The sequence below is a fragment of the Zingiber officinale genome, chromosome 6B (assembly GCF_018446385.1).
Source record: "Zingiber officinale cultivar Zhangliang chromosome 6B, Zo_v1.1, whole genome shotgun sequence".
Taxonomy (NCBI): Eukaryota; Viridiplantae; Streptophyta; class Magnoliopsida; order Zingiberales; family Zingiberaceae; genus Zingiber; species Zingiber officinale.
Genome location: NC_055996.1, coordinates 75,821,858 through 75,842,003, shown reverse-complemented (window position 1 = coordinate 75,842,003; position 20,146 = coordinate 75,821,858). Strand labels below are relative to the sequence as shown.

The following is a 20,146-nucleotide window of genomic DNA, read 5'->3' as shown; positions in this document are numbered from 1 at the left end:
ACGAATCCTCCGGTCAAACTGGAAATTGTTTTTTATCGTGATTTCTACGCAGTTGGTTAATTTAAGTGGTATCAAATGTGGAAATCAATTTGGGAATTAAATAATTGCCGACGAAAATGAATTCTAAATATATTGAAATATAATTACAATTATTATTATTATTATTATTAAATAAAATCGTTCCTACGACAAGCAAACCGTAAAACTAAAAGGGGGAAGAAGGCAACTGTTTGTTAGCCAAGAAGGCGCGAACGAGCTGCCGTGCCTGCCTCGGCGCAAACGTCGGAACCTCGTGGCCGGCGCCCCGGATGGTGACGAAGGTGAGCCCTTGATCGTACACGATCCTCCATCCGCCGACCTCTTGTCGATCGTACCACGGCGTCCACTCTTGCACCGTTTTGAGGCCGAGCTTTCTGAGCGTGTACCGCGTGGCCGTCACCGGAATCCTGCCATCGGCGTCGCCGCTGTAAACCCAAACCCTGACGCCTCCGTCCACGAGCTTGCGGATGACCGGAAGAATGGATGCAGGAGAATCGTTCCAATAGTTGATCACGTCACTGAAGCACGCACGTAATTAAACTTAGTCGCCGGATCAAATTAAAATCGATGAACAGAGGAGAATTCGTCGTCACCTGCAGTGAGTCCAATTGTAAGGGATGCTCCCAGATACATTGGCATGCAAAGCTTCCTGCACGTCTCCCCTGTTGAAGTACGCTTCGGTGTAATAATACGCGCAAGGATCGTACCCTGTCGGCTTCTGATGCCATTGGCTCTGCAATCCAAACAGAATTCAAAGTTACATAGATCAATCAACTATACTCGATGTTAATTTCTGATGATCTTTACGTGTCTGGAGGCGAGTTTAGGGGCGACTCCGCTGATGAAATGGCCATTCTTGGTGGAGATCCCCGAGGCGCTGGCGGCGGAGTCGAGGCAGACCGGCGCATACAGACTGTACATGTCGATGATGTCGTAAACGGCATAGTACGCGTCGAGGGCCGCATTGCAGGCGTCCGTCGAGTTCTCGTCGCTGAAGTTGCAGTTGCTCTTCACGTCGTGGTACACTTGGTCGGAGATGACTGCGTGGTCCCAGGCGTAGTCGATCATGCCGGTTTGATCCGTGTCGTCGTCCAGCAAGGCGTTCCCGATCTGAAGAAGAGCAAACGGTTAGTGATTATCTGTAGCCGAGCTTCTTGGAGATTTTTCAGACGAGGGGGACTGAGCAGGAGAGTCCGACCATGAAGCCCTTGAAGTTGATGAAATCCTCCGGCGAAGCACGTTTGTTTTCGTCGAAGATTTTCTCGGAGAGTTGCGGTACGTAGTGCCCCGCGTAGCTTTCTCCGGCGATGAAAAAGTCGTGAGATTTGAACTGGGGGAATCTCTTGAACCAGTTGAGGAGGAAGATGTAAGAGTCTTCAGCTGTGGTCGAGAATGAAACGTAAATTAGTCGTCGAAATCTATTAGAATGATTGGAATTAAGATTGTCGTTGTGTGATTTTACCAGTGAACTTATCTCCGATATTGTTCAAGTCGGAGCTTGTGTTCGTGTAAGAAAATCCTACTCCGACAGGGGCCTCGATGAAGAGCAAGTTGGCCTCTGAAATTGTGAAAGAAAAAACAGTTTTTTGATTTTTTTTTTTGTTTGATTCATATATCTTCTTCTTCCAAAAATAAATAAATAATAATAATTGCCTTTGTTCCAGGATTGTTGGTTGAGCATCAGCTCTGACACATCCTTCTGCGTGAGAAAGGGCCCTAATTCCTCTGCCTCTCCGTAGCCAATGGAAGAACAACCAGGTCCTGCGAATAAAAGAGTACTTTTAGCCATTTTGTTTATATTTACGATTGATCTAAACAAAGGTAAATGACAGAGAATTAAAAGAGGAATATGAAGAATGTAGTAGAAGTACCTCCATTGAGCCAGAGGAGGAGTGGCCTGTGGGTGGCGTTGTCGGCGGCCTCGAAGAACCAGTAGAAGATCGCCCGTCCGTGGCTCTCGTTCACTGTCACGTAGCCGGCGAACTGGCGGAAGCCCACCGGCGGTTGGCCGGGGAGCCGCCTCACCTGGTCGGCCTGTTGCTGACTCGACGCCGCCGCCGCCGCCGCCTCCGCTCTCAACTCTCTCGCAAAATTACAAGTAAAAGAGCACGACAATAACAGGAAGAAGACAAGTAATGGAGAAGAAGAAGAGAATTCCATGGTGCAAACAATATAATTGAACCACTGCAAGAGGATACGAAGAACACAGTGATTGCCAGTATTTATAGCGTCTGGGAGAATTTAAATATTGTTTTAATTTTATAGATTAATCATTGTAAACATTAATTGGAAGGATAAGAGAGTGAGCACGATTTATGGATCTTGAATTTTGATTTATGAAAAACGTAAGAAAAAAATTGGAAACTGGATAAAAAAATTGCATTCCATGGTTATCACTTTCGATTTTACTTTCTAAAAAAATAATACAGATAATTGCCACTTTAGTTTTTAATTTAATCATATTTTACTACATACGTATTGCATAAACTATAATTTTTTAAATATTATTTCGTGGCAAGAAAACTTGAACGCTACGCGTATTGCCAGTTTATTTGAATTAAATATTACGTTGGATCTTCTATTCGACCATATATTTTTATACTATTTATTTTAATATTTAATAGGCATTATATCCACCATTATATTCAATTGTTAAGGATTCTAATCCAATTTAATTGGGAAAAAGAAAAAAGATTTTTTTTTTATCAAATCATTGGTGTTCTATGTTGATTTTTCTATCTTAAACGGGTGGGGTACATTATATTATGAAACTGTAACTATTACACAATTGTAACTATTATAATTGAACTACCATAGAGTAATAGTAGTTATGATTTCGTAGCTGTTATAATATGAAAAAAAATTAAAATTAAAATTATTTAAAGTCCTTGAAAAAAATTCAAATGATATTTTTTTGCCTGAACCTAACAGTTATGGATTACACCTCATAACCAGTTATAGATCTCTTAATGATATCTGATTTGATATATTGTGTATTTCGTGATTTAACTTGAGCTAAAAGTTATGACCTTTCAAAGTTTAAAATTTAATATTTATATTATGACCTCTTAAAGTTATTAGATCTTAAATTGTATCTACTATAACGTAAATGTTAAATTCTAAATTTCGAAAGATATAACTTTTGACTTAGGAACAGACACACAATGTGAATGCTAAACTCTAAATTTTAAAAGATAATAACTTTTTACTTGTGTTAAACCACGAGATCTTAAATATATTAAATTAAAGCTCATTTAGAGATTTACAATTGATTTAGGGTGGAACTCGTAATAACCAGACTTTTGATTCAAAAAATATCGTTTAAATCCTTTTCAGAGGATTAAAACAATTTTAGTCTTAATTTTTTTAATATTGTAATAGTTACGAAATTATATCGGCTATAACTATACGAAAGCTCACTTATAGCAGTTATAAAAAATATAGTTATTACAATTATATAGCAGTTATGAATTTGTACCTACAATAACGTCGAATAAGGTAGAAACAAAAATATAAAAAAGATAATAAGAATAAGAATAAGTTGTCACTATAGTGGAAAAGGATGGTTGAATAATTATATGAGTGAGTCCTTTTGATAAAAAAAATGAAAAAACAAGAGGGTCGTATAATTCTAAAACAAAGGGGTCCTGGGGACTTTTACTCGATTTAATTTTGGCATTACCATCTGCCCTTCCGAGATTGTTGGGAAAGTTGACAATAATTAATTGAGAAGGTGGTTTTACCAAAATAATATATATTGGTGTAAATACGGATATATCGAGGGACATGCACGTAAAGTGCCACGGTTCGTTCTCCAGATTTAATTTCCACTGTTAGCCTACCAAGAGTTGACTTGGTCTACTCTCGCTGTCCAGAAATCAATTGATTTGGTTGGAGCGAAAAGGAAAATAGGTAGGAATTAAAAATATCAAACAGAACGATATTTTAATTTTGGTCAAAACTAAATCTAATTAAAAAAAGTTTATTCACTTGAGTCCATTTTTTAAATTTAAATTGCACTATGAACGCATCTAATTTAATTTCCTAAATTATTAAATTGTCACTTTGTTAGTTCATATAATGGAATAATGACATACAGACAGCGGTAACACGGTAAATGAATTTTTATGAATAAATTTGATGTTGATTTAGTAAAAATTATATATTTTAATAAAATTAATTAAATAAATAAGATTAAATAATTCGTTAAATTAAATGAATGAGTGAAAATATATATGTTTAGTTTATTAATATTCGTAAATAATATTTATGACATCAATAATATTTTTATTAATATGTTAAATAAATAAATAAAATTAAAAATTAAAAAAATAAATTTATATTATCAAAGGACTAATTAAGTTTAAAATGTAAAAAATTTTAAATAAAAATTTAAATTTAGAGGTCGATATTATTCAAATGAATAAAGTTTAAGTTAAATTTAAATCAAATTTAAGCTTATACTCTAGCCACTTGATGATTAATTATAAGTTAAAATTTATATTCTTTTATATAATTTATGAATAGTAAAAATATCAAGGACGAGTATAAACATCTTTATTATAATTAAATAAAATTTAAAATCATAAAAAAGAAACTAAGATAAATTTGAATAATTATTTTAACTCTCAAATTTATTTTAGGTTTCTCAGTTTGATTTGATTATTTTATCAAATAAGGTTGGCAATAGACTGAGGGGCAATTTGATAACGGAGCTAAATTATGGGGTGAAATGACTTTTTTACATTAAATAAAAGTTAAAACGAGAAAAAGGCAAAACTTAAAAAGGACCGTTATTTCTTTCCGAGGGGAGTGTTCCCGAATCGGAGGAACGGCCTAGGGCGATCGATGGGGGAGGCGGCCATGGAGGTAGAGGTCGAGGGAACGGACTCCGACCTACGCCGGGAATCGTCTGTTCCTCATTCGTCATCATCTTCGGAGCCAGAGAAGGCGGAGATGACGATCTCTTTGCCTGAAGAAGCCGATGGAAACCCCGACCTCCCCCCGCCCGACCAAAATCCTTCTTGGTTCACTCCCAAGAGGTACGGTACTGGCCCAGATTCATCCCGTATCTAGTTCCTGTGAATTTCTTGCCTCTGCCTCGTTGTTCCTAGGGTTTCGTTTCGATTCTTTTTCTTCAGTTTGAAAGATAGGAACCGCGTTATCTAGAGTTTCTGGTCTCTTACTTCTACGGAATACGATAGGTTGGTGCCACTGAATGGTTTCTGTATTTTTGGTCATCGAAACTTCTCGAATCTGTATTATTTCAACCAGATTACATATGAGATATTTCATTTTGCTCTGTTCGTGTTGGCCATGGGCAACAGCAGAGTAAATATACATTGTAGGTGCAGATACGCCATCAATCCTGCCCAGCCAAACTGTTGGCGAAGGGGAATGTACTATGACTATCTGACTCAAACAAACAGCTATTCTCCCTGGACAGTATCCCTCTTAGCTCATTTACCCTGCATATGCTGGAAGATGTTCTCCATTTCACTCTTCTTAAGGTTTGAGAAGAACAAGATAGGATCAGTGCCACAATATGAGTGCAACTGTGGTATTGGACTAATTACCAGTGAGTTAGAATAGTAATGGTGAAGGGGCATGTGTATCTTTATTGTCCATCCCCACACCCTAGGTGACAATGGTGTGGGATAGGGTGGAATAGAAAGATGAAAATATTATTGAAACATATTAACAATGTTAATTCTACACCAATCTTTGAGGATGCCAACCATCTCTTAGTCGGTGTGGGCTGTAACAGATATTGCCTAGGTATTGGGTTCAAAACCTGCCTTCTGAAAAAAAGTGGGGGCGTGGGAGGATGGAAGACAAACATTGAATCCTTTGAAGAAGGAAAAACATAGAGATTCTTTATGTAAATGAATCGTCAATACAGATGCAAGTTCCTGGTTGTTAAGAGTTATTATCTACTAGGAGTTATTCAATGCTTTCGCAGCGTCGCCCTGGTGGGTGGGGGAACCCACTTCCTCCTCTCTTTTTGCATTAGCTTTTGATGTCTCCTTGATATTTCCACCCCCTTTGACTTCAAGCTCGACAGGAAAGTTGTCGTCCATTGTAACATGATATCCAATTCTATCATCAAGTAATCCAATGGAGACCATCTATTCACCGAGCTATCAACATCTTCACTCTAGTCCAAGAAGCCCCCATTCATTGTGAACCCAAATTCTAGATCATGCTTGATGGGGTTACCATCACCCTTCTCTTAGTCGTTCAACAACTCTAGACATTTTATATGCCATGGCTAGCAGGGCAGGGCTCAGTTCGTATAAACCCAAAAAAATTAAGAAAAATGAGAAAGGGAAGCATTAGTTGAAAAATATTGGTTCAAGAAATACAGAAAAAGTACAAAAAGAGGGCAGATGAGAAAATATTTATGAAAAAAAATTATGGACCTTGAAAAAAGAGATATATCCGAGCAACTTATTTTTCACAATTTGCAAGTTTCTCTCTATTTTAATCACTGCTAGATTCTACCCCATCATTTTTCACTTAGCTTGTTTGCATAATTTAAGATGAGATAAATCAATTTTTGTTTCTTCAAACATCTTTCTTCTCTCATAAATTGGTGTTAGTTATTTCCTTTGTCTCTCTTAAGTCTTGATATGTCATCGCTCTTTTGGACTAACATGACTGGAAACTAAATCATCGCTCACTATTTCTCATCTCTTACAATTAGACATTGAAACCCTAATTTTGTTTTTGTTTGGAATACTTTTATCGCTAAAACCATAATCTATCACTTTCACTATGCAATCTTTCATAAGTTGTCTTGTTGGCCTTGTAAACTTCAGAATTGTACAATGTCTTAAAAATATGCCCAATTTCAGCTTTTGAAGAAATCTCTCCTGAAGATTATTATCATCTATGATCCATTTGTCAATTTGATTGAAGATCATCTTTGTCATATTTGTTTAGTGTTTTTTCATTCCATTTTATTTTTCTATGTATGTTGTTTTATATATTTGTAACATGTTGGCATATATACAATATTTATGGTCAATCTTAAAGGAGTGTTATAGTTATTAAGATTTAGTAGTGTTTTATATGTTATGGGTTTTGTTCCATGTTAAATATATAGGTTTTTATGTTCGAGTCTTCTCTCTCTGTTTGTCTTATGTGTGTGTGTATAGTGACATGAGGATTTCAATTCTTCTCCTCTCGTCTACCAACTGAGTTATTCCAACCATTTCCCATGCATCATCCTAGTCTAGTTCTTGTGCCTAAGGTTAGTCAAAGTTTTTAACTGCTACCAGCATTCTACAAAAATGTGCACCATGAATGGGAGCTGGTGTGCAGATCCACTATCCCATAGCAAGACATCATATCCTCTTGCGGGAAAACATTGGAATAGGTGGTTCCTTCCCTTAGAATCATATTTGAAAGTTTTCTACCTCATATGGCTCAATAATCTACTCTTTTTGCTTACATCATGCCTTAATCTTCCCTATGTTAATTGTATTAGATTTGTATAAAAGTTTCTCATTTTTGTGTATTGATTGGTTGTTCCTCTTTTATGAATAATAAAATTCAACGAAATTTGGCCTTGCAACTTGAAAATACCCCTACAAATGGAGTATGGTGTTCCGAGCCCTAAAGTTTGGATCGTGTAGCAAAATGGTTACTACGAAATTGTTCTTGAACATTTTAAAAATATCTTGTTTGTGCTCATAATGGAATTCTTGCTTTAGCTAGTTATATTTGACATGCAAATATGTGCTTGGTCTTTTCCTTTATCTTATGATAAGTTGATTTTTGTTTTGTTTTGCAGGTTACTTGTGATTTTTTGTATTATCAACATGTTAAATTATGTTGATAGGGGTGTAATAGCAAGTAACGGTGTAAATGGTAGCCACAAGTCCTGCATAAATGGTACATGCAGTTCGGGCACTGGAATTCAGTAAGATTCATGCTACAATCTTTAACCGATATTCTTATAATATATTTTATATTTTTAATTATTACTTTTTGTTTGAGTTTTAGCAAAAGGATGCTTGTTTTGTCCTTTACTAAATTTTGACATGGTTCCTAAAATAAAAAATAATTATTGAAGTACTTGGGCCTTCTTAAAATTAATTGACATCTTCACCAATGGAACACATCTTGTGACAGTTGGGGCTTTGATTTTCCAAACAATATTAATATACTGAATGGGAATATTTATTCAGCAAAATAATGTGGTTGTATATAATTTTGTTAGAAACAAAAAATTTCTTAATGTTTATGGAGTTAGTATGATTGACACACACTATTGTTTCTGACATAAAATTGTATTAGCATGCTGACCAACATGATGCTAGAATGTAAAGGTTTGTGCATAACTACAATATTATGCTCATTTCTGAGGTCAAAATAATATACTGAAAGTTGCTGAAACTGCATTGTTGGGACGAGTTTCCACTTTCTTGGTCCAGAGAAAACTTAATGCACAATAGTTTCTTATATATGTATTTCTAGATGCTAGATGAATTAAAGTAGATATTTAAGAACTTAAATTGAACAAGCAAGCATGATTGTGTCTCAACTTCTGTTCTTAGATTAAAACTCAATTTGCTTCCTCTCTGGTTATGTTCTGACTATCAAAAAAAAAAAAAAATCATGCAGAGGATATTTTAACCTGAACTATTTTGAAGATGGTGTACTTTCATCAGCGTTCATGGTCGGGCTTTTAGTGGCATCTCCCATTTTTGCATCATTAGCAAAGAGGTCAGTGTGTTAGTCAATTAATTTCATTATATCTTCTGTTATTTTGTAAAGGAAATTTCATTATAATAATTGCTGAAGTACGTTATTGTTATTTAGCTTTTTGTTTATCGAACCAAAGGATGTGGTTATGTAGCCCTGATTAGAAAGGAAACAAATACAAACTAAGGACTCAATATTAAATGCTTTACCACTCCAAAGTGCACATGGTTTTCTTTGTTGGACCATGCCTGAAAGTTTGAATCTAGTTCTTAAATAGCTTAGTTCCCTGAACATGAATGATGAATTTCTTCATTACTTGCATAATGATGTAGATACAAGTGCTTTATTTCCTTACATTTTTCATGGCTGATAGAGTTTTGGTGCATTTTATTTTGTTTAGTATTTTTTCCTTGTTCTTTGACAAAATCTTGTGTTGGATTATGATATTCTTTTGATCTGTTTTGCAGCCATAATCCTTTTAGATTAATTGGAGTGGGTCTGTCAGTTTGGACTATTGCTACAGCTGGTTGTGGTGGCTCATTTAACTTTTGGTCTATAGCAATATGCCGAATGTGAGTGCTTATTTGGTGTTCCTTGTATTCTTATGGTTTTTATATAATTTTGATTCACAATGTTTAACATCTAACTCATTAATATTTCTTAGGTTGGTTGGTGTTGGTGAAGCTTCTTTCATAAGTCTTGCAGCTCCATTTATAGATGACAATGCTCCTGTTACTCAGGTTTGTTTCTGTGATAACTTAGATGTGGTTGTTCCCTATGAGATGTGTCTTTAATTGACATATGCGAGGGTTGGGAAGGAAATACCAGAACATGTACATGAGTGAACCTTGACCCAAGTTTGTGTTCCTTTCACTCCCCTCCTAGTTATCCACCAAGAAGAACAAGCTTCAACCTTTGATCAACTAACCCTTGTAATTAAAATCTTTGGTCAACTAACCTTTGTAATTGTTAGAATAAGTAAAAGGGTATTTGAGTCTTTTGGTGTATATCTTCTTTTCTATATAAAGGCCTAACTCGTGGGGTTCCTATAACACGAGATTTTAGGTTTTACTTTGAACATGGTATCAGAGCCAAAACCCTAATTTCTTTTTCTCTTCCCCGCGCCGAATTCCTGTTCTCTCGCGCCGCCTCCTTTATCGCGCCGCCTCCTTCCTCGCGCGCCGTCTCTTTTTCTGCCGCGCGAGTTCTCCAGCGGCGACGACCTTTCTGCCGTGCGCCTTTCTCTGTCGCAAATTCTCCAGCAGCGACAGCCCTCCAGCGACGGACCTCTCTCCAGTAGCGAGCGCCGTCTCTTTCTGCCCGCGAGTTCTCCAGCGGCGCTGTCTCTTTCTGCCGCGGCCTTTCTCCAGCGGCGTCTCTGTCATCAACAGCCAAGAACCTTGCCGAGCGCCGTCTCTTTCTGCCGCGCGAGTTCTCCAGCGGCGCCGTCTCTTTCTGCACAGAACCTTCTGCTCTGCTCTGTCATCAGCAGTCAAGAACCTTCACCTCTGCCTCATCAGCAGCCAACAAGCCTGACGCCAGAAGAAGCACTTCTGACAGAAGCAAGTGCAGTCCGGTTCACAGTTCTATTCATGGCTACATCTGGCGCTCCAAAGCCAGATACCTCAATCTTTACCAACCATATTACTGTACCATTCTCTTTCGAGCAATTGGATGGTAAAAATTAGATCTCCTGGGCATCTCACATTGAACTTTGGCTTGTTGGACAGGGGTATGAGACACATCTCACTCAAACTGAAGAAGATGTTCAAGACGCCGATCGTCCTCTGTGGAAGAAGGTTGACGCTCAGTTGTGTTGTATTATCCGAGCCACCATCCATTCATCTCTTAGGAATGTCTTCCGTATTCACAAAACCTGCAAAGCTGTTTGGACACAAGCTCAACAACTCTTTACAAACACCTCTCGGCGACTCTATCAAGTTTGTGAAGATCTCATGACTATCCTCAACGCCAATCAGATTAAGGATTCAATGTCAACTTATCTGGGTTCAGTTTCTAGCCTTCTTTGTGACTTCAATGAACTGCTCCCACCTGCGACCGATCCTGTTGAAGAGCTTGAAAATCGGAAGAAATTTTTTATGTCTTTGTCTTTATATGGTCTGCCCACATATTATTCTCATGTCCGTGACCAGATCCTGGGCAGCCCCACAGAAGCTACCATGGAAAATACCTGGGCGACTCTTCTCCGTGTCCCGGCCAAAGTCTTGACGGTGCCTTCTTCTGTTCCTGTCGACTCGTCAGCTTTGGTCTCTCGACACAAAGGACCTCCACCTCGCAAGGGTGGCAAAGGACGCCCTTGGTGTGATCATTGCCACCGACCGGGACACACGATTGATAAATGCCGGAGTCTACATGGTCGTCCTCCTCGTGCTGCTCAGATTGTTCAGAGTTCTGTTGCTCCTTCAGCTTCCACTTCACAGTTAACACCTGATTCGACTTCAATACCTTCTTATACTGACTTTCTGAAATGGTTTGAGGATTGACAGGCTTCGGGTTCCACTGCTACCATTGCAGACGCTGGTACTTCCTTTGCTGGCATATCTCGTTCTTCGGGTCCTTGGGTTCTTGATTCGGGGGCCACCGATCATATCACTGGTAATAAATCCCTTTTTTCCTCTTTCACTACTTCTGATAATTTACCAATGGTCACCATGGCCAATGGTTCCCAAACTCAATCCCAGGGTATTGGTATTGTTCATCCTTCTTCATCTCTTTCAATTCATAATGTTCTTTATGTTCCCGGCGCTCCTTTTAATTTATTGTCGATAAGTCAACTTACTCGATCTCTTGATTGTGTCATTTCTTTTACTAAGACGTCTGTTTCCTTACAGGACCGGAGTACGGGGAGGATGATTGGCTTCGGATGTGAATCTCATGGCCTATATCGGCTTCAACAACCCTCTTTTGTTGGTTCGGCGGCGGCATCTCCACTTCTTATTCATGCTCAGTTGGGACATCCAGGTCTTAATAAGTTGAAACAATTACATCCTAGTCTTTCTCACTTAGAGTCTTTATCTTGTGCGTCGTGTCAATTAGGTAAGCATGTTCGTAGTTCTTTTTCTCCTCGTATTGAGAGTCGGGCTATGTCTCCTTTTGCTTTGGTTCATTTTGATGTTTGGGGTCCGAGTCATGTTTCTTCTACAATGGGGTCAAGGTATTTTGTTACTTTTATAGACGATTTTTCCCGTTGTACATGGCTATATCTAATGAAGGATCGTTCAGAATTGTTTTCTATTTTTGAATCCTTTTTCCTTGAAATAAAAACTCAATTTGGTACTTCCCTTCGAACTTTACAAAGTGATAATGCACGCGAGTATTTGTCTACTCAGTTTCGTACCTTCTTGACATCTCATGGTGTGCTGCATCGCACGTCTTGCTCTCATACCCCTCAACAGAATGGGGTTGCAGAACGCAAGAATCGTCATCTCCTTGAAACCACTCGGACCCTTCTTCTTCATTCTCATGTCCCTCATCAGTTTTGGGGTGATGTCGTACTTACTGCGTGTTATCTCATCAATCACATGCCTTCATCCACTCTCCAGGGTAAAATACCTCATCAGGTACTTTATCCACATCAGTCCCTTCATCCTCTACCACCTCGAGTCTTTGGTTCTATTTGTTTTGTTCATGCTCTTGATCCCGACATTGACAAACTATCTCCTCGGTCTCATAAGTGTGTCTTCCTTGGGTACCCGCGGTCTCAGAAAGGGTACAAGTGTTATTCCCCTACTCTTCGTCGATACTTCATCTCTGCTGATGTCACATTCTTTGAGTCGGTTTCTTTTTTTGGTCCTTCCGCTTCACAGGCCGAGGTTTCTCCCTCTCCACCTGCACCAGTGACTATCTTTTATCCTCCGGAGGCGCCTCTATCACCTCCAGCCTCGTCTCCTCCTTTGCAGGTTTATCAGCGTCGTCCTCGTTCTGCTTTGCCGCCGACCAACACTGACACTGTTGTGGGCACATCTTTGGAGCCAAGTCCTTCGTCGTTTCCTCCGGTCCCATCTCCTGACTCTGATGTTCCTATTGCACTTCTAAAGGGTATGCGTTTCACTCGTAATCCTTCTCCTTACTATGTTTCTTTAAGCCATCATCGTCTTTCCCCATCCTATTATTATTGTCTGTCTTCCTTGTCATCTGTTTCTGTTCTAAAGACTGCAGGTGATGCCTTTGCCCATCCAGGATGGAAACAGACTATGCTTGATGAAATGGGTGCCCTACAAAGCAGTGGGACTTGGGACCTCGTTCCTCTACCTCCTAGGAAGTCAGTGGTTGGTTGTCGATGGGTGTTTACGGTGAAAGTTGGTGTAGACGGCACGGTTGATCGGCTTAAGGCTCGTCTTGTCGCTAAAGGCTATACTCAGGTATTTGGATTGGATTATGGCGACACCTTTTCTCCTGTTGCCAAGATGTCTTCTGTGCGTCTTTTTCTGTCTATTGCTGCAATTCGACATTGACCTCTTCATCAGTTGGACATCAAAAATGCATTCTTACATGGTGACCTGCTCGAGGAAGTCTACATGGAACAACCTCCGTGTTTTGTTGCTCAGGGGGAGTCTTCTGGTCTTGTATGTCGCTTGCGGAAATCTTTATATGGTCTCAAGCAGTCACCTAGACGGTAGATTTAGTTCGTGCCGCTTGGCACGGAACGGAATTTCCACCCTTGGTTGCATCTATGTAGTGGTTTATGTTGATGATATTGTCATCACAGGTAATGATCATCTTGGAATTTCACAAGTAAAACAACATCTTTTCAAACATTTCCAGACAAAAGATCTCGGCAAACTCAAATATTTTATAGGGATAGAAGTAGCACAGTCTAAAGATGGGATCATTATATCCCAAAGGAAGTATGCAATGGATATTCTGGAAGAAACATGAATGTTAAACTCAAAGACAGTCGACAATCCCATGGATTCTAATGTCAAGCTCCTACCAAATCAGGGGGAGCCTCTTTCAGATCCTGAACGGTATAGGCAATTGGTAGGGAAACTAAGCTACCTTACTGTCACTCGTCCGGATATCTCATTTGCAGTGAGTGTAGTAAGTCAGTTTCTTAGCTCTCCATGCAAAGAACATTGGGATGCAGTAACTCGCATTGTTCGATATATCAGAGGTGCACCAGGAAAGGGTCTTTTATATGAAGACAAAGGACATACTCAAGTCGTAGGGTATTCTGATGCAGATTGGGCAGGATCTCCCTCTGATAGAAGGTCCACTTCTGGATTTTGTATATTTGTCGGAGGTAACCTTATTTCTTGGAAAAGCAAAAAACAAAATGTTGTGACAAGATCCAGTATAGAGACATAATATCGAGCTATGGCTATTGCTAGTCAAGAACTTATATGGTTAAAATAGTTGCTTTAGGAACTAAGGTTTGGAGAGGTTACACAAATGATACTCATATGTGACAACCAAGCCGCTATGCATATTGCCTCAAATCCAGTCTTTCATGAGAGAACAAAGCATATTGAAGTTGACTGTCACTTTGTCAGAGAGAAAGTCATATCTGGAGAAATATCTACTAGCTTTGTCAACTCAAATGATCAGCTAGCAGATATATTCACTAAATCACTTAGAGGTCCTCGGATTGACTACATATGTAACAAGCTTGGTGTATATAATCTATATTCTCAAGCTTGAGGGGGAGTGTTAGAATAAGTAAAAGGGTATTTGAGTCTTTTGGTGTATATCTTCTTTTCTATATAAAGGCCTAACTCGTGGGGTTCCTATAACACGAGATTTTAGGTTTTACTTTGAACAGTAATTAAAAAATCTGTATGATTAGTGCCTTTGCAATTTTTTTTCTTGGCTTGTATTGTAATTTAGCACAACAATTTTGCAGATACGTTTGAAATTATGGTTTCTGTTGATTGTTGGTTGACTGGAACTTATGATCCTTCAGAGGATGTAGTAATATATACAAATGTCATTCTATGGGTGTGAACTGAGAAGAATCATGCTGATTCCAAGTTTCAATATGTTAGTTTCTGTACACAGTCATGTTAACATCCATCCTGAGATTTAATGAGACTTTGATCAATTGTGCTGAAGCTGACTGATTGTGTGCTGCTAGGAAAGGACTGATGTGCATATCTATATTGTTAGTGCTCTCAATCCGTGTGAGTGAGCACATTGGGCTGAATTGAGCCTAGCCTAACAAGTAAACTGGCTTGATTTTACTGAGGATGTAGGACTGGGACATAGAAACTAATGCAGGAGTATCCAGGGACACAATCATCTCATTGCTGGGTGCTACTTGGAATACCGTTCTGTTCCCTGTACAAAAAAATTTGTACAAGCACAAAACTTTTCCTATCAATCCTGCTCTTCAGAAGTTAAACTTGGATTGGAAACGAAACTTGACATTTTTACTCCAAGTTCGTTCTTTAAAGTTAAATCTGGATTGGAAACGAAACTTAACATTTTTACTCCAAGTTCAACCCTTGTGTTCTTCTGAAGTTAAACCATATTACAGAAGTTGATTAAATATTTATTTTAAGATCGGCTTTCAGGTCGTAGGCGAGACACTAGGCTTTCTTGGTTATCGGATCATTCACCACTTCCTAGACAAAACCTTTCAAAGAAATTGAATCTTTAAACTTCTCACAATAACCTTAGGTTTAACTACAGATATCTCAATCAAAGCACAAGATCGAAACACAAACCGAAGCACAAAAACGAAAACACGAAATCGCTAGCCTCTTGTGTTGGTATTTCAGGATCCATACAAAGAAAACAAAACTAGTTGTACTACGGAATAAATAACTAGTTGTACCTTTCTTCGTAGACAAAGACCTCTTGATCTTCTGTCGTATTTTTCTCTTCTTCTTGGACGTCGTGTGGGCGACGATCTATTAAGACAAAAACATCCGAATCCTTTTTGTTTCCAAGCCGCCTATCACCAAAGGATGCAAAGAAAAGAACGCCTCCTTCTTCTTCTTCTCCTCCAAACCGTCGGCCACCAATGTGCTTCGTCTCTTCGTTTTCTTTTCCTCCAAGCTCCTGCCACCAAGAGAAGATGGGGCGCCGACCCTAGAGGGAAGAAAAGGGAAGAAGAAAAGAAGTGGGGCGCCGACCCTAGAGGAAAGAAAAGAAAGAATGGGGCGCCGGCCTTAAGGGAAAGGAGAGGGTTTTTAGTTGTGGAGAGAAACTTATTAATTCTTAATTGAATTGTTGATTGTTGTGGCACAACCTCCTCTCCTTTTATAACCCTTTGCCTCAGATAAAAAAGGAGAAAAAGTAATAGATTTTTGTTTAGAAAATTTCTAAGAAAGAATCAACATAATTCTTTTTAGAAAAATCTCTAGGAAAGAATTAACATAATTCTTTTTAGAAAAATTTCTTAAGAAAGAATTAATATAATTCTTTTTAGAAAATTTTTAAGAAAGAATCAACGTAATTCTTTCTAAAAAAATCTCTAATTTTGTTGAGAAAAAATCTCCCCCTTTTTTTTTTCTTTTCTTATCCTTTTGGTTTGGCCGACCCCTTGCTTGGGCACTAAGCAAGGTTTGGCCGATCCTTTTTTTGGGTAGGAAGCCAGACTTGGCCGACCCCTTGCTTGGGCACCAAGTAAGGATGTGGCCGATCCCTTTCTTAGATAGGAAGCAAAACCAAAACGGGTGAATGTGAGGCTTTATAGAGGCTACAACATAGAGGAGGAATTGGTTTTGGCCTCCTGATGGACTTGAGCTTCCTGTGTTCGACACGAACACTCAACTCAAGTTCATCTATAATAACTTATACCACCAAAGAGTTATTATTGAACTACCGCACCAATCCCATATTACATTATGAGCTCCTTCTTATCATGAGTGCATTAGTTTCTCTGTGTTTAAGATATCGAATGCCCATTAATTAAATGAGATACTGACAACTTACTTAATTAATATCTAGCTCCAAGAGTAGTACCACTCAACTTCATTGTCATGTCAGAACTAAGTCCACCTGCAGGGTTTACATGACAATCCTTATGAGCTCCTCAAGGGGACATCATCAACCTAGATAATTAGGATACAGTTTCCTTCTATAATCAACAACACACCATATAAATAATATTATTTCCCAACTTATCGAGCCTATTGATTTAACGAATAAATCTCACCCATTGATAAATTAAAGAAATAAATATTAAGTATATGTGCTTGTTATTATATCGGGATTAAGAGTACGCACATCCATAATAACAGATGTTATGTTCTTTTATGTAGTCAGTATAAATCGAACAACCTCAAATGACCCTACTCAATACACACATAGTGTACTAGTGTAATTTTATAGTCAAGATAAACTAATACAAAATCACACTACAACCATTCCAATGGTTTGTCCCAATCTATCTTGGTTGTGAGCTACTATTTATAATTTATAAGGAACTGATAACATTATCTTCTGTGTGACACCACACACCATGTTATCTACAATATAAATTAAATGGACAACTGCATTTTACTAAATGCAGACATTTGACCAATGTGATTCTCATTTCAAAATAAATGTTCATACAAAAAGTTAGGCTTTTAGTATACATCCTAACACTCATATTATCCAACACGACCATGTTCCCTTCCAAGTTATATTATCCAACACGACCATGTTCCCTTCCAAGTTGTGACGAGAAGAAAACAAGATTACTATGCTCCCTTTTGGGCTTTGAAGAAGGACGATCAAGACTATCGACAAGGAAGATAATTTGCTTGTGGCCTCCTGATGTGGTTGTTCTTTATTTGGAGTCCGAACGAGACAGAATCGGCTTTTCAGTGGCTGACACGACCAAGCCATGCGCAAGGGAACGACTGTGTTGCGGCTTCATGGTTCATGTGAACCGAGTCACAAAAACTCTAGATTTGGTCTTTTGACTTTTCTTTTATTTGTTTCGAATATTTAGAATTAGTTTTCTTTTCTAAAAAATTAATTTAGATTTTATCTTTTTTTTAGGATTAATTTTCTTTTCTTAAAGTTAGTTTAGATTTTATCTTTTTTTTTAGATTAATTCTTTTTACTTTTACTTTTTTTTTTTTGTTGCGATTTTTCTTATTTCTTAGGTTATTTAAACAAGAGTTAGACCTCTTGTAAAAATAGGTACGTTAATGTGGTAGATGTTAAGTTTGGTTTTGATTTGAATAAAATTTATTTTCGTTTAAACCTAGAACGGCTACTCTTTGTTTACGAATTATCTTCCTATGCCTTTCTCTGCAAACTTCTAATTCAAACATCGCACTCGAAGGTTCCTTCCCCCGCGTCAGAAACTGACCACTTATCCAGAAGCTTGAGTTGTTTGGAAAGAGACCATTGTATACATTTATATTTTATTGTGCTACCAAATTGTTTGACTGAATAGAAGAATGTAATTTCTTTGCCGTGAGTTAAATAATGAGCGCATAGTGGTTTCCTAGAGGAACAAAATCCAACCCATTGAGGTGATTGAACTGTTCCGTCGTCTTTAAAGGAATAGATTCCAATAATTATCACATGGAAAAGTGATAAAAGTACAAACCTTTGCTTAAACTTAGAATTTATATGATTCTTATAAATTACGAATAGAGAATTGAGTGTTGTACATGAATACATGATTTTTTTTTTCTGCAATTCCTGTGGAGTAGTTCTGACTTATTATATGCTTGTGAACTTAAAGCAGTCATGGTCAATAATTATGGAGTAAAGATATCAGTTTGGCAGATTAGTTTCTATCAGTTAGTGACAGTGTGAAGGGACACCTATTCATGTTGTTCACTAGGCTACTTTTTTTTTACTTAAATAAAGTGGCTTTATGTCCATGTTGATTCTATTTCCTCTTCTGGACCTCTTTAGAAGTTGTAACTTGGATAAATATTGAAAACATTATACTTCAGAAAAGAGTAGGATTTCTGTTAAGCACACCTAGAGGTAACAAGTTTAATAGCTTCTTTAATTTTAATATTACACTTCAAATTACAAGATATGCTATTGTCAATAGCCAACACAATAGAAAAAGATTGAATACCTATTTATGTTTGAGAAATGCCTTCATTTAGTTCTTAGAAGGTAACATGCAATGTCTAGGGGAACTAAGAACTTTTAAATGCTCATATTTGATGTGTGATCTTCTAAGCATTGCAATAAATTCAACTTGTGATGAGAGAACGTTTGTTATATCAAAGGTGCATTTAAGGTGTGAATGACTCAGATTATGGTCCACGTTCAGATGGCCCTTGAGCTTCACCGAGGCATAAATCAATCATAATCCTAATGAACACTTTGAAAATTGCCGAGTAGGTGCATTTGTATCCTGTGAACTGATCCTATTAGTTTCATTTAGGAAAAAGGGTAAAGTTATCAGCTCTTTGAAAAAAACATGTTTCTAAGAAGGCTTAACTTCACTGGGATGACACTCCAATGAACAATTGGATTTTGACATATCCATTGGAGTCTTCCTCCATGAATTTCTTCCAATGAACCCCTTGCTTCATTTAGATGTGTGGCTCTTCTTAATACTTGCTCATATAGATTCAGGACCTTGAGGGGCCACTATGGTCTGGCTTTCCTTAGCAACTTGAATGCGATAAACAATCAGCCAGTATAATCTGTGTTTGATATGTTTTTATTATTTCCTCAAGGAGGATCTTATAATAGTGATGCCACTTGAAATATTTCAATCTTATGAGTTTGATGTGTGTAACTCGGTTTATGTTTGCCTTTGCTCACTTATCAGTCTTTTCTCCATGATGGTTAATTTGTTGCTTTATTTTGTACACGGCATCAGAAAACAGCATGGCTTGCAATCTTCTACATGTGTATACCTACAGGAATTGCAATTGGCTATGTATATGGCGGGCTGGTTAGTCTTTTATATATTATTGTACTTATTGATCAATTAATTTTTATTGCCACTCTTCAAATATTTTATTTAGTTGTGTTAAAGGGAACATGGTCTGTTACCATTACAGGATTATGCTAGATTCTTATTTGTTTTTCTTTTTTTATGATAGTTTGTTCTGCTAACAATTTTTTCTAAATGTTTTGTGATAAGTGTATAATAACTGATATAATAGATTCACTTAGCGCTCAGATTTGTTCATACGGCATCTTTGCTTTGACAAGGATGGATTTGAGACTGTAATTTCTGAAAATCAAGCAGTAAAAATTAATATACACCCAATGGCACACTGTGCCAGTCTGACAAGTTGTCAAATAGGTGTGGAATTTGTATTTAAAAGACATTGATCTTTTGTTTCTTTAGCAGATCTTGCTGTATGATATCTCAATTATTCCTCAGATTGCCTTCTGAATTTGAAACTAGTAGAAACTTTTGTTTTTAGAAGGGTTCCTATAAGAAATGAAGTTTCAATTGGTTCATCAAATAGGATATATATAATTTTGGTTTTTTCCTTCAATTTTA

At 37.6% G+C, this 20,146-nt stretch overlaps 2 protein-coding genes across 3 annotated transcripts in view; one reads left to right on the top strand and one right to left on the bottom strand.

Moving 5' to 3' along the window:
- Window positions 1-205: 205 nt before the first annotated feature.
- On the bottom strand, window positions 206-1,828 carry LOC121990299 (serine carboxypeptidase-like 34). The gene is made up of 6 exons (XM_042544460.1): window positions 1,693-1,828; window positions 1,502-1,597; window positions 1,238-1,419; window positions 847-1,149; window positions 633-772; window positions 206-557 (listed from the first exon to the last, which is right to left on the bottom strand). Exons 1-6 carry the CDS (start codon window positions 1,826-1,828, stop codon window positions 206-208), a joined length of 1,209 nt encoding a protein of 402 aa, XP_042400394.1.
- Window positions 1,829-4,833: 3,005 nt separating this feature from the next.
- The window catches only part of LOC121992748 (probable sphingolipid transporter spinster homolog 2), a 33,648-nt gene continuing 18,335 nt past the window's right edge, over window positions 4,834-20,146 (top strand). For both annotated transcript variants that reach the window (XR_006114991.1, XM_042547302.1), the window contains exons 1-6: window positions 4,834-5,081; window positions 7,838-7,966; window positions 8,671-8,772; window positions 9,219-9,323; window positions 9,416-9,491; window positions 19,511-19,585. Coding sequence is in view for 1 of the 2 variants with exons in the window: in XM_042547302.1 (XP_042403236.1) it covers window positions 4,888-5,081; window positions 7,838-7,966; window positions 8,671-8,772; window positions 9,219-9,323; window positions 9,416-9,491; window positions 19,511-19,585 (681 nt within the window). In the remaining variant the exon portion in view is untranslated. The remainder of the gene's footprint in view (window positions 5,082-7,837; window positions 7,967-8,670; window positions 8,773-9,218; window positions 9,324-9,415; window positions 9,492-19,510; window positions 19,586-20,146) is intronic.